Raw genomic sequence first — 13,926 nt, 5'->3', positions numbered from 1 at the left:
GCGTGGAGACAGCAACCCTGGGACCCACCTTGGATGCACACACTCTTAATAGCTTGTTTGTAAGAGAAACCAAGGAGCCATAAGACATGCTAACAATATGCACATTTCCCACTGAGACATATCAAATCCAAAATAATTTAGGTCGAACTGTCCCAAAATAGATTGCAGATATTTCAGTTTGCTAGGTTACACAGAGATTTTTCCTCTCGGGTCACTTTGACACCAGCTGATGGTGGCCTGTGCATGCCTGGTGACACAGGGAATGTGAAGGTAGGTGTCTCCCTGGGCATGAGTCACCCGCTGCAGCATCTTCTTTTCCAGTTACCACAACACAACATGGGAGATGCTGTTCAACCATGAAGCCCTGCCCAAGCAGGAGACTCAAAATAGGATGCAGCCAAAATAAGAATTTCCATGAGGCTCTTGGCAGATGCTCAGGAAGATTAAACTGAATATTGAATTGAGTCACAAAGTATTTTGAAATTCTGCTCAATTTTTTTGCATGTTTTCCTTAGCTGAAAAAAAGTAGTCTGTTTTGTTTTTAAAAAAATTAATCCATGTGGCAAATGAACATTTTAATATTATTTCTAACAGAAAGCAAATTCCCGGCTTTGGCTAGCTACTGAACAGGGAAAATGACATAGGAATATATCCACTCCAGAACTGGGAAACAACGGGAAAGACTTTCGCAAGTTCCTGCAAGAAATGGGAATTCATTCAAACCGAAGACCAAGCCAGTGATCACCATACATAAGCAAATCAAGCAAAGGCAGAAGATCATATTGCTTTCAATAAGCTTAGTGACACTCCTATAGTCCCTTGTGCAAGCTAGTATTCATTTTTAACTTTGATTTTTGTTAAAAATAAACTTCAAATACACTAAAACACGCTTAGACACAATTATGCTTTCATAACTAACAAAATCAGCTGTTAGTTTTAAACTTCCAAAACTTGTCAGCACAAACAGCATTATGGCATTTCAGCTTCACTGTTTACAGCAACTGTCTACCAGATCAGCCTGAAAATATGATGCTTTTCTGAAAGCATCAGTCCTTTATAGTTCCCCTTGTGAACTAAGCCTCAAGTTGCTTTTTTCACCAATTTAAATGTTCTGATATATCTGCTGGGTCGGCCCCTACGAAGTACACGGTAGTTTCATCTGTCTCAGAGGAGCACCATAAGCAGTTTGTTATTGACTCTTTAAAAACAATTTTTTAAACCATGGCTGTAATATCCTTTCAAATCCTTTGTATGGGAAGCCATTTCTCCTCCTCCAGCTTTGAGCATATGCTGAGCAAAGACACATATTTATTCAGGAGATGCCATTTTAACACAGTCACTTCTCACAGTAAATTTACCTTCAAAAGCAGTAATTCCACTGAAAAATATTATTTCCTAACAAGATTAATTATACTTACTCTTGGGCCAACTCCTCCAATAGGTCCAGCTGGTCCTACTTCTCCCTAAAAGAAATCTGGACTTGAATAATCTTGATGCCAAGTCTAGCTTTGAAAAAGAAAATCTGCAGGTAACTTTTTGCATTTATTGTGCTATTTGTCTGCTTCATATGTGTTTGCATGAGTCCAAATCTGATAGAAACACTCTAAGAGAGACTAATCTGACTTCAGACAAATTCATGAGCCAGAAAGCCATGTCAGGTGTGTAAGAGAAGAAATAAGACACTGTGCCTACACTGCACAGTGCACAGATAGCAGTTATGCATGATGGGGAACTGCAGTGTTAACTGTTCAGGGTTCAGTCATTACACAGTTATATTAAAGCACGGATTTGTATCAATGCCATGCCAGGGTGTTAGGCTGTGATCGTATGATGGGTCACTAATCCTCTCAATATGGAAGATTTTCTCCAAGTTTTGGAGGAAGTGGTAAGCAACCTTTTCAACTGCAAACAATAAGAAACAGAGGAATTAAGAATTTGAATCTGCAGCTTCCTGGCTTCTAACTAAACAGATCGCTTTGCCACTGTTAGCTTTTACTCAGTATCTGTCATGAAAGCCCATAATTAAGCTGCTTACAAGTCTAGCCCCAGAATCAGTGATTATTTCTAATGTTAATTACGTTTAGACTAAGAGACATGAGTTTTTAAATTTATGATGATGGATTGAGAATGCTCAATAAGTCTGTAAGAGGAGGATCCACCTTCAGCAACAGAGTTCTGTTTACTTATCTATGATACTGTAATCAAAATGATATATAGTTCCTATCTCCATACACCACCACCACCTCCCCCATCTCCCCAGATTAACTAAAATAACCACATCTGACTCTGGACACACATTATCCGAGATTCCACTAACATTACGAAAATAAATGACAGAATGGAAGCCCTGTAAGGCTGCTAAAATCTCTTTGCAACACCTGCCAAAATGCAGAAGAAACTTCAAATTTTGCATGACAACACCACCAACACCTAACCACTGTTGTCTAACCCTTTACCCCTCACAACCTTCTTTTAAACATAATCTCTCTATCAGGTAATTTTCCATCTTACCTCAAGTCCTTTGGGGCCTTGTGGCCCTGGAGGCCCTTGGTCACCCAGAAGCCCCTAAACATCCAAACAAACACAGTGAGAACGTGTATCAACTAACTAGTTTCCTTCTTCTTACAAATCCGGACAGAAATGTAAAACTCAGGAAGCAGAACTCACTTCTTACCATTGCTCTTAGGATTTCTCTGAGGAAGCCAGGAGAAGATGCAGCAAAATTTCAGTATCTACTGGAAAACTACAGTTGGAAAACTACCAACTTCTAGTGCATAGACTATTCCGAAGCTTTTTTCTTTTGTTGTTTTGAAAAGGAGGTAAGAAAATACTGAAGCTTACAACAGAACAATTCATTTTTTCTGAAGACATAAAGCACACCATCATATTAAGATTAAAGCAGAACCAATATAACTCTTAACAGACCTTTCATTTAGGTAGTCTTTAGCATAACATGTGATGACAACAATGCAATGGAAATGAACTACAAGGTGAATTTAGACTACTAGCTTGTCCAAAACTACTTGTGATTTTAAGCCTCTACTTTTCTGTAAGAATTATAATCTGATTCCCACAGATAAAGCACCTTTTTCTCTGTCAAATCTGAGTTTTCATGACTGCTCACAGTAACATTTCAAAACTTTGTTAAAATGACTTTGCAGCTAGCAGTGTGTCAAAAATCTCGGTCATCCCAATTGCAATGGTAAGTAATTAGGAAAAGCACTTGACTTGGTGTAGGAAAAAAACACCACCTGTATAAACCTATTATAAATGTTCTGTGAGAGCTAGGCTTAACAATATCAGATAAAGCAACAAGAACAAAGAAACTGCCCTTTGGGAGAGATATGATTAGCCTCTGAATAAAGCAAAGGTGGGAAAGTCCCAAGTGTAAGCCTTATCAATTGTTTACTAATGAAGCTGAAGTCTAGACAGAGGTGCAGGCATTGGTCCAGTAACAGTTTACTTAGCATGCCAAATAAAATGGAGCAGAACGTGGAACAGGCAACTTCAAGGTATTGAGTTTCACCAGAGACATCAATCTGTGAAGGACCAGGGTGGACTGCTGCTTAACACACCACTACAAAAGGGAGAGGAGAGCTTTTAGTAGCACTATGTAAGTAATGTGCTTGTGTAGTCAGTCATAAAAATTTTTCATTGACAGCACTGATGTTTCAGTCTAATAGCAAAGCATATGAGGAGATGCAGCTTTCAGTATAATGTAACTGCACAGTGGGAATGATAGCAATACTGCTACTGCACAAAACATTCCACTGCACTTAACTGGAAAAATGTCCAAGACTGTAAAAATAATATTAAGAGCAAATGAAATTTCCATCTTCCCTTTGAGGTTTCAGGCAACAAACAGAAAAGGAAGGTAATCATTAGAAGTGCACCAAAAGGTCTGGAAAAAGCTTGGGGAGTCAGCAAATGGGGGTATCCTGTAATTCACAAATATAACTTCCCAGTTGACCATCCCTTCCAGAACTGGTGAAACTCCTAATAGCCACTTCTATTAAATATGTTATCCAAACAAAAATGAGCAGAGAAAGGAAGTTCTCAACTACTTCCATGGTACAAAACACGCTACTGGAAAACTTAGTTGTAGTCAGCATGTTTTGACTCTTTTCCTCTCACTTTTCTGTTACAGAGCATGAGTACTTGCAAGAATAACATAGGAACCAAACTAAATTATTTCAGAACTTCTTAAAAACATTTTTATTCTACTTTTAAATGTGAGTGTGCCTTATTTTTTTAATAAGCAGTGGATCAAGATCAAACACCTTCTAAAACAGTTTCCAAGCCCAGTAATGTGCTGTAGACCAAATTACGCAATGAATCCTTTGAACATTATTTCAGAGTGGTCAGATTTGCTGATTACTGCACTAATTTAGGGAAAATTGAAAATCCAGAACTTCTTACTGGTATTTAGAGATGGCTGATCACACTCACAGAGCTTGAACTTTCCACCAAGAGGCTGAAATTCTCCCACACCAGCTGCTAAAAAATAAAGCTTACCCAGCCTTCTTGGCTTTTAAAATGGTATTGCTTCTGAGATAGCATAAACAAATCATGAGGGAAAGAGCAGCACAGTGAGAAGAGTGTTCCAAAAATAAAAGCTGGAGGAAATCTTTTATAACTGCAGTCAACATAAGACAGCTGGGAATCCCAAAAGCCCAAACATTTCCAGTGTTCTGCAGCACTTCTCCCTTGGTACGAGGAGCAGCGTAAGAATTTTTCCAGTTTGCTAATTTTCCCCCTCAAATGTAAGCCATCATTTCTCCTTGATCAGAGCAGGATGTTTAAGCTTTTTGACAGTACAGAGTCTTAAACTTTGTAGGCTACCTTTTAGTATTTTTGCTGTAATCTGCAAAAAGGCAATAGATCAGTAATTTATGTATTAAACATCAATCCAATTCCATCAAAATCATCTAATTTAACACTTGGGATATCATGTGCAATATTATCTCAGTGAAGAAACGGCAGCAGGGATTAGATCTCAACTACATCATTATCTATCAGCTTGGAGGATTAAGTATCATCTGTAGTTCAAGAACTGTTGTATTTCTCTTCTCCTGTTTCCTCTAGACCCTAGACACAGTCTTGCATCAAAAGTTTCTTTAAGTGCCCTGGTAATTTGGAAATGCAGGAGCAACTGCCACTGCAATGGTTAGATAAAATTCATTCACATAAGGCTACTAATATTATACATACATACACACAAACAAGTTAGCAAAACAATAAATCAGAACTGAAAAAAAGACCATACCTCTCTCTGGAAATGTATTTTAACTTCTCACCAGTTTGCCACATCAGATAATAATTTCTCAGCCTTCCTAGTAAATGCATGTATGTGCTATTCTGGGACAAGGCTCTTAACACAGTTGAAGGATATGAGATGCAGAATGGCTTTGGCAACTGGATTATTTGAAATGTTCTCAAGAATTACTAACTTTGGCATGGAGGCATTGTTACAATCTTCAAGGAACAAATAAGACTATCTTTAAACTATTTACTGCTCCCTGTCCTATGCTTTCTTGAGTAGGCTGCCACTGAATTTCATAACTCTGTTGATGGGAACACTTCTAATTTCCATCTCTATTTATGGACAACTTGCATGTTTTGACTTTGAACTAATGATATTGTTGGTCTTGCACAGTTCTTTTGCTTCACCAATTTCTGTCCTCTGGCCTACAAAGCTCAAAAAGTCCCTTCATTTGGTAGGATAAATAAACAGCCTCTCAGAATACAGTCATTCAAGTATCCTTTTCTCCAACTAGTCCCACCTGATTGAGTTCTTCTGGAACACAAATGCCCAGTACTGTGTGTACTACTTAGATAAAGTCTTCTCATGCTTCGTGCAGTGGCACCTTGCCTCACATGTTCTAGAATTTCACTTAATTTGTAACTGCCTTATTGTGCTCTTATTTCAGAGAGAATTGGCAGTGCCCTTCTTGCCAGGTACAAAGTGCTAAGTTTACACTAGCATTTATTACTTTTATCCCTACATGTATCAGTCTGAAGTAACAAGTGGGGTGAATTAATACAAAGTGCAGTTTTTAAGATCATCTGAAGATGTTCAACTCTGTTTCATATACAAATTTCATTCCATCATACTTGTGCCTACAAGAACAGCCCCAAGGCTGCTGAGTGAAGAATTTAATTGGTGCTTGTCTTTCAACAATTAGCCCATCTTTAGACATCTTTAAACCATCTCCCTCTGGGTTAACTTCTGACCCACCTGCACTTTTGTGCTAGTCTCTACTTTTCCCATTCTAAACAAAAAATACCATCATGTGCTTTTATCCAAAGCTTCATTGAAAACTCTAGATATGTGAATCATTGACCAAGATTGGTCTAAATTTTAGTCTATTAAAGAGAAGAGGCTAAAATAATCTGGCACAGTCATTTTTTGGTAGATAGTTTTATCCATTATTATTGTTATTTAATGTGGTAGGTGAATTTTACCTGTTTTTCCATATTTTTAGTTACTATTTCTTTCAAACTCTGTTTTAAAAAAATTTGTATGACTCAAGTGAGACTACAGAGATCTGCATTTGGCATGCATTTTACTTAAACATAGGTGCTACTTTCCAACTGCATAGCATTTTCACCAAATGACCTTACACTTAACTGGCCATTACATGCTTCCACCTAACAAAGGATAATTTTACCCCTGTAACAGCATTAAACATCAGATTAACTTCCTCATATAAACACCTGAGCCAAAGTATTTGTATTTTGACAGTAAGATTAGCTTCTCAAAAAGCCAGTGTCCGTCTCTCAGAGCTTTTCCTCAGAAATTCATACTGTTTATTGTTAATATAAATAAGTTTTCAAATAACCTTACCTTAGGACCTTCAGGGCCATTTAATCCAGGTACACCAATATCTCCTGGAAAACCCTAAAGTAATCATACATACAAATGATTTCTAGAGTAAGAACATTTCCAATATACTTGTTTTGATCCTGTTAATTCATTTCACAAACCTGAATCACAAAAAAAAAAAAGAGAAATAAATTTGTTCTACCACCCCCAAAATGTCAAAATCTATTAAGTTTCCTTGAAAGGACTTGGATGAATGACAGATTTTTAGGGAGCTTTCATTAAACTCAATTTAGCAGATGTCAGTGTGGGTTTCACTTCTCTTAGCATAAGACTTTTTATGCATTAAGTAACTTGTGAAATTAAACTATTAGATTGGTCTTGATGTACAAGAAACCTACACACAGAGCAGTAAGCACCAGGTCCTGTACTCATACACTCAAGTGTGTTTTAAAAAAAGCTTAGAGAGCAACTGAAAGCCTTTAATCCTTGGCTGCACTTTAAGGACAAGATCAGTGCACAATTAAGAAAAGGGTAGAAAGCTTTTTGCCTCTAAATCAGCAGGTACTAATCCAGGTCTGGCTGGCAGTAACTGAAGATCACCACCTTGTAGCATTTATTTAGAATAAGCCTTTGTTAAATAGTGCACGGTATAGGTCCAGCTGCTGAAACAGCAAATACGCAAAGAAAATGAATCAACTAAGATTATGATCCCGAGCCATCAGGCCAGTAGGCACCAACAGGGACACTGTGAGGATGCTTCTATGTCAGAGGAATCCAGTGTTACAACGAGATTGCTTTTTAAGGAAAAAGTGTATTTTAAGGAAACAAAAATGATGCAGCTAACCCTTATGCAATACAGTAGTGAGTTAAATTTCATAAACTTTCGGTGAAGAAATGTAATCTTTTTATTTGTAGGCTAAAGGAAGCATTGGTAAATGACTCTTTAGTTAGCACAGGGCTCAGTCACCTGCCAAGACAGTATCTGATTTTGTTATTTTTATAAACTTTTAAATGTCATTAAATCTTGCTTATCTGAAAATAGACTGCCACTGAAAAGTTCTTCCTTTGACTAAAATATTTATTACTACATTTCTGCACATCCGTCATCTAACACTGGTAAAAACAAGCTTCCTTCTTCCTTAACAGAAAATGTTTGTAAATGAAAAATTATAAGCATCATTCTTTGCATGCATACTTTTCCAATAATGGAAGTGAAAGCATCTTACAAGTTCAGAACAATTTAAAGAACATCTCATAAAGAACTTCCAGCGTGAAATTCTCTCTGGCACCCTTCCAAAAGTGCAGGCTAATACATGTCATCCTTAAAGCTTCAAAAGTCATTTTTCAGGTTCTCTAAGCAGGAAAAAGGTATTAATAAAAAGAAAAAAGCCTCATTGTGGATCACAGTTAACCATACACTTCTTCAAGAACAGCTGAGCTTCAAATACAGGCAATAATAATTTATAATGACTATTCATAATTACCCGACATGAATCACAAAAAACTTTACCAAAAAGGTAAAGAGAAATCCAACTAAAGCAAGAAGTTTAGAAAAGAACATTACCTCACCCTCAACTACCACATCATAATAAAATTTAAGAAGTATTTAGGCTATGACTGTTTTTACTTGTAGGGCTTTCTTCTGTTTGCTTTCTATAACCTGTTCTTAACAGGATGAAGAGACTTCCAAGCAGAGATTTTGATGGTGTGCAAATATTTTAGGTGTTATTTAATGTAGTATATATTAAATATATACACTAAATATAATATATTAAATAAATATTATATATATAAATAATTACATATTAAATAAAAAAATAAATGAATAAACAATACTGAAAGAAAAAACAGCAGACAAAAGCCAAACAAACCCAAACCCCTCCAAACCCCCAAGACTCAGCACTTGAATGTTAATAAGTACTAAAGCAAAAAAAGAGTAAAAAACAACTCACCTGAGTTTTCAGAATAAGCAGAACCACCATAACAGCATTTCACAAAACACGGCGGTGGTAATTTCTTTTTGCCATTAAGCTAACTAGTAGAGCTGTGCAACAGCTCAGCACTCCTCTAGGTGGCACAGAGCATACTAGTCGCATGCGCCCAAGTCCGATAACTAGTCTGACACTTAAAAGTACTCGCTTTTATCAGCTTTCATTTATATACAGTTCATAAGGGGATTTTTTAAATCTTGACCACACTTATCCACTGAAATACACTTCAAAGTTGGGAAAATTCTTTGGAAGTTGCTAAAACCCATCTTTTCTTAAATTTATTTACCAAACTTAGGTAGGTACCAAGGGTTGGGTTGTTCCATACATCTGTAAATCTCTAACTTTCTAATGTGTGAAGATGTGCTAAATGCTTACCCAGAGACATTTCCCTTATGGCAATAAACATTCCAGAACACAATCTGTCAAGAAAAATGTCTATTTATATGTCTTATAATTCTTATACTATTATGAGGAAAGATGTCTACTTTATTTGCAGAATTACTTCTAGAAGTAATTCAGTAATAATTCCCCCATCCCTGGCAGTGTTCAAGGCCAGGTTGGATGGGGCTTGGACCAACCTGGTCTACTGGAAAATGTTCCTGCCTATGGCAGGGGGTTGGAACTAGGTGAGCTTTAAAATCCTTTGCAACCAAAACCATTCCATGATTTTATTAACTATGAAATACAAGCATTGACAAGGACTATCACAGTTAGAACAAACATGACCTTTGGAAACCTTTCCATATCAGGCAAAGTGTTAGGATGGAGAGGGCTACTGGCCTGAGAGCAGTATTATCAATTTATTCAGAACTTTAAAACCTTCATATTTTTTGTCTTTGCTGTTAAGTAGGATTTAATCTTTTATTCTGAAGCATTACCACAGAGAAAATGCAGATGCTATGGCAATATTAAAACACTATTTCCAAGTGTTGAAATGAATAATCACATGAATGATCCATGAGAAAACGGTAATAATCCAGGACACAGTCACTTAATTCCAGAAAAATGAATGAACCAGAAAGAAGTTCTTAAACACTTCAGCAATGGTGTTTGCCATTCAGATACCAAGTAGTGAAGTCATATACATATCTACCTCTATCTGAATTTGCCAAGAGTTATTCAGCTTCCTGTGAAGCTACTCCAGATTAAAATTCATTATTCTTCCGTAAGTGAAAGGCCAGGAGACCAATGTATAGTTTCCAGCGGCAAAGTAATTTTCAGCAGTCGCTATCTGGAACCAAGCATCACTCAACATTATGACTACTATTAAGGGAATGCAAAGTGTAGATTCCTATCTTCCCAACAGCCAGAAGCCTGGCAGCTGGTAGTTACAAATAATTTTCCAACTTGTGCTGCAGATGTGGCCTTTTGCCAGCAAAGCACTTTAGAGTTTACTCTGTCTAATAAAACTAGAGGTTAGTGCCACAAAAAAGGGACATACTAGCTATCTCAATACAGATGCGCTTTGAGCTTGCTGTAAAAGTGTTGCTTTTTGAACTGAATGCATTTAAATCTAAATTTAACATATTTATTGCTCTCATTTACCTATATAATCTTTAACAAAAAAAATGCAGAGATGATGAGACTGTTAATATGTCAGGGCATGACTTTTTTGTCAGTGCCTCAGAGATGATGCATTTGCAAAAGTTGCTGCTTTCCTTCTGTTTGTTTTCCTGTGTGACTGCTAACAAGGAAGCAGAGTATCAGAAATGTTTGGAAATTATACTCCATTTCCACTACAAATCCTCTTATATTTGCAGAATCCCACTCAGTCCAAGCTGTTTCCACATGACATTTTCCAGCATTGTTATTTGCCACCAACCCTCCTGCCCTTTAGCTCCTCAGCAGCCCTCAATGAGATCAGGACATGGGCGCTGGTGGAAAGGTACCACAGAGCAAAAACGGCTCCACAGACTGTGATAGTGCCTTCAGTTGCCAAGTTTCCCTGCTCAAATATTATTTCATTCAATCACATGCCGTGTTTCACTGGAATGAGAATTTAAAACGAATTTTCAGAAGCAATACTGACTGGATGCAGCCAATGAACTTCAAAGATGACTTATTAAGTGCTTTATTACTAATTCCTACCAACTTATAAAAGGAAGATTCCTGCATAAAACTGTAAATCTCTCTAAACTGAGAAAACAAGCTGTGATTTTGTATTCTCAAATAAGTGTCCATTCTTCTGAAAGCTCATGCTACACAGAGAATTCAATTAATCTATTTTCTTCTCTACACCATTTTAGAAATGTCAGTATTCACGCAGTGACAGGACTTTGCTCTTTGCCATCTGTACAAGTGCATGACAATTCAACAATGTGCCAAGTACAGTGGAAAACAGTAAGGAAAAAAAGAAAGATTTGAAATGAGCTTTATTCTGTGTGCGCCAATTTAGCCAAAGTTTAATGCCAGCATTTGTAAAGGGTAAAGACAAAACTTCAATTTTTTTTTTTGGTACAAAACTTCAATTCTGATTTTGGAGAGGGCGGAAGAAGGAATCTAACAGTACAAATTACAACTGTACAATTGTAATTTGTCAGAGAACATTAAAATCATGGATTACAGCATACAATACAGGAAAGCTTTGCAATTTACTGCTACTGTCAGTGAAGTGATGCCGATATTGCTTTGTGCTTTTGTCTAACAGCACATTAGACAAATCTGGCAGATCTGTTCAGCCACGCTTGCTGAAACACTAGTGACTGATTTTCTTGTGAGAGACTTGAAGTCACCAGTTTCCCAAATGTGATGCATCATGCTATAAAGCTTTCTATTGCATCTACATATTACATGAAACAGGCATTAGAATGATTGTATTTATAAAAGTAGTATCTACTTTACAGTGTGAACAAGTGGCTGGTGATTCACCTGATGGATCAGCACAGCAGCACCAGCCACCAACAAGCATTTTAAGGACCAAGTCTTGAAGCATTCTAAAAAACTACAATGGAAAAAATTTAAGAGCTTTGGTAAGAACTTCAGTGTAGACCCACTCCAAGAATCAGACAGGATTTCCAGAGGGAGCTTGGCATCAAGTTTTCCTAACTTTAAACCTTAAAAAAGAGACTGGTAACTAAGAGTTATATAATCCTTGTGCAAGATTAACTGAGCTCTCTTGCAGGAGGATTATTTCACTTTACATTGCTTCTATGCTGCTAACAACTGCCTGCCCATACAGATCAGGCCACATCAAGACTTAGGCCAGACTAAAAAAGTAAGGCAGAGATTCCAATTTATTTGCAAGACTACCGTTTCTTCTAAGATCAACACCAAAACCCAAGAGCCAAACACAGTGCAAGTGTTAAAAAACAAACAAAAGCCATTTAAATATAAGCTGGCCTTATTCTAAGCAGATTCAGAACATTAGGAGTTAAATGATGCCATGGTAAAGCAACACAAATCAAGTTTTGTTTATCTGCATGCCACTTCTTTTGTAGTGAAGTCTCACACAGCTCTGCCTGAAAAAGAAAATCTCCAAAATGACAAAGTCTGTGAAAAGTACCTATGAAGGTCTGTACAAACAGGCTAGGACCTAAAAGGCACAGACTGCACTATCATAATCACTGAAGAAAATATGAACAAGCACTGCTCAACATTATTAAAAAGTTATGGTAAATTGCCTATTTCTGCAAAATTAATACAGATTTCTGAAGACAGAAAAAAAATAATCAGAAAGACACAGGCATGGCAAATAAAATTTATGAAAGGACCAGTAAAGAATCTCTGCAAAGCCAAGCAGAAAAGTATGAGCAATTCTACAAGAACAGTTCTTCAGATGTATGCCAAAACATGCAACTACTTCAGCTGTAATTGTCTTTATTTCTATATTTTCTTCAAGTCATTTGCACACAAGTTATTCCTGCAATATTGAAAGAGAAAGCTATGTTACCACTGCACTCATGGCATTGTTTGCACAACCTCAGAACATCATGCGATGAAGAGAAAACATGCATTTAAAAAAATGAACAGCTCAAAGTCAGTGATTCACTTACAAAATATGTGCCTTTTTGATTATTTAACTATTATTTAAATGCCTCCTTTTCCTTTGTAATCCTATTGCCATGAGCATGAAACATACCAGCTGAATCCCATATGAGTACCTTCCTGAAAGAATAAGCTAAAGACCTCAGATCAAAATACTGCACAGATGAAAAAAGTTCTATTGAAGATAATGACTAATGCTCCCTCTGCTCCAGACGAAACCTATTTATGATACTCAGAGCACATCTGAAGGCAAATCTGAAGGAAACTATCACCTTCATTCTTGAGGGACAAATAAATGCGATTCGCAGAGCAAAATTTAACTATAAAATATTTTGAGTACATGTGGAAGCCTGTTAAAACCTTGTCTAATTTCATTCACGTTAACAATAAGTATTACACACTTCATCATACTCAGCGAGCACAGGCATTGTGGGTTCAAACAGTCAGACAAGCTCACAAAATCTAAAATCCTGAGCTACAGAAGGAGGCAGCTGTGGGCAGCATGCACAGGCTTTGTGCTTTTTTCATTCTGACTCAAAGGCACAAAAATACTCTCTCCTCATTGACTAAAAACATATTGGCTTATTCTGAAAATACCATCTTGTGTTGCTACAACATCTTTCCCAGTAGTTTTTTTCTCAATGAGGGCTCATCTTCAATAGGAAAGTGTGTTCTTTAGGATTGAGATGAGCTGTAACAAAGGAATAAAACCCAGTAATCTGTTCTTGTCCTGGGTTCAGCAGCAGCAGTCAATTTTTCTCCTTCTTGGCAGCTGGTGCAGTGCTGTGTTTTTGACTTTTGGCCTGGGAACGGTGCTGATAGCACTGATGTTCTTAGTTACTGCTCAAATGTTTGGTCTGGCCAAGGCCTTTTGAGCCTCATGCGCTGCCAGGGAGGAAGGGAAGCCAGGAGGAAGCAGAGACAGGACACCTGACCTAAACTGACCAAAGAGGTATTCCATACCACAGCACGTCATGCCCAGGATGTAACTGAGAGTTACCGGGAAGGACTGGGGGACTGCGGGGTTGGAAGAGGTATTGGTCAGTGCTTGGTCTGGTGGGGTAGGGCGAGTTATCGGTCAGCTGGTGCTGAGGTGGTGTAACCTCTTCCCTTGTTATTTCCTTT

General features: G+C 37.4%; 1 protein-coding gene across 1 annotated transcript in view; it reads right to left on the bottom strand.

The window, feature by feature from the left end:
- COL24A1 (collagen type XXIV alpha 1 chain) overlaps nt 1–13,926 on the bottom strand; it is a 158,541-nt gene that overhangs the window by 64,789 nt on the left and 79,826 nt on the right. Inside the window, exons 22-24 of the mRNA XM_061465185.1 lie at nt 6,848–6,901; nt 2,512–2,565; nt 1,419–1,463 (exon numbers count right to left, since the gene is read on the bottom strand). Coding sequence (XP_061321169.1) covers nt 1,419–1,463; nt 2,512–2,565; nt 6,848–6,901 — 153 coding nt within the window. The remainder of the gene's footprint in view (nt 1–1,418; nt 1,464–2,511; nt 2,566–6,847; nt 6,902–13,926) is intronic.

The sequence above is a fragment of the Pezoporus flaviventris genome, unplaced genomic scaffold, assembly GCF_033815535.1.
Source record: "Pezoporus flaviventris isolate CSIRO_AGI_PZ_B2104156 unplaced genomic scaffold, CSIRO_AGI_Pfla_v1 ptg000040l, whole genome shotgun sequence".
NCBI lineage: Eukaryota > Metazoa > Chordata > Aves > Psittaciformes > Psittacidae > Pezoporus > Pezoporus flaviventris.
This window is presented reverse-complemented; position numbering and strand designations above follow the sequence as displayed.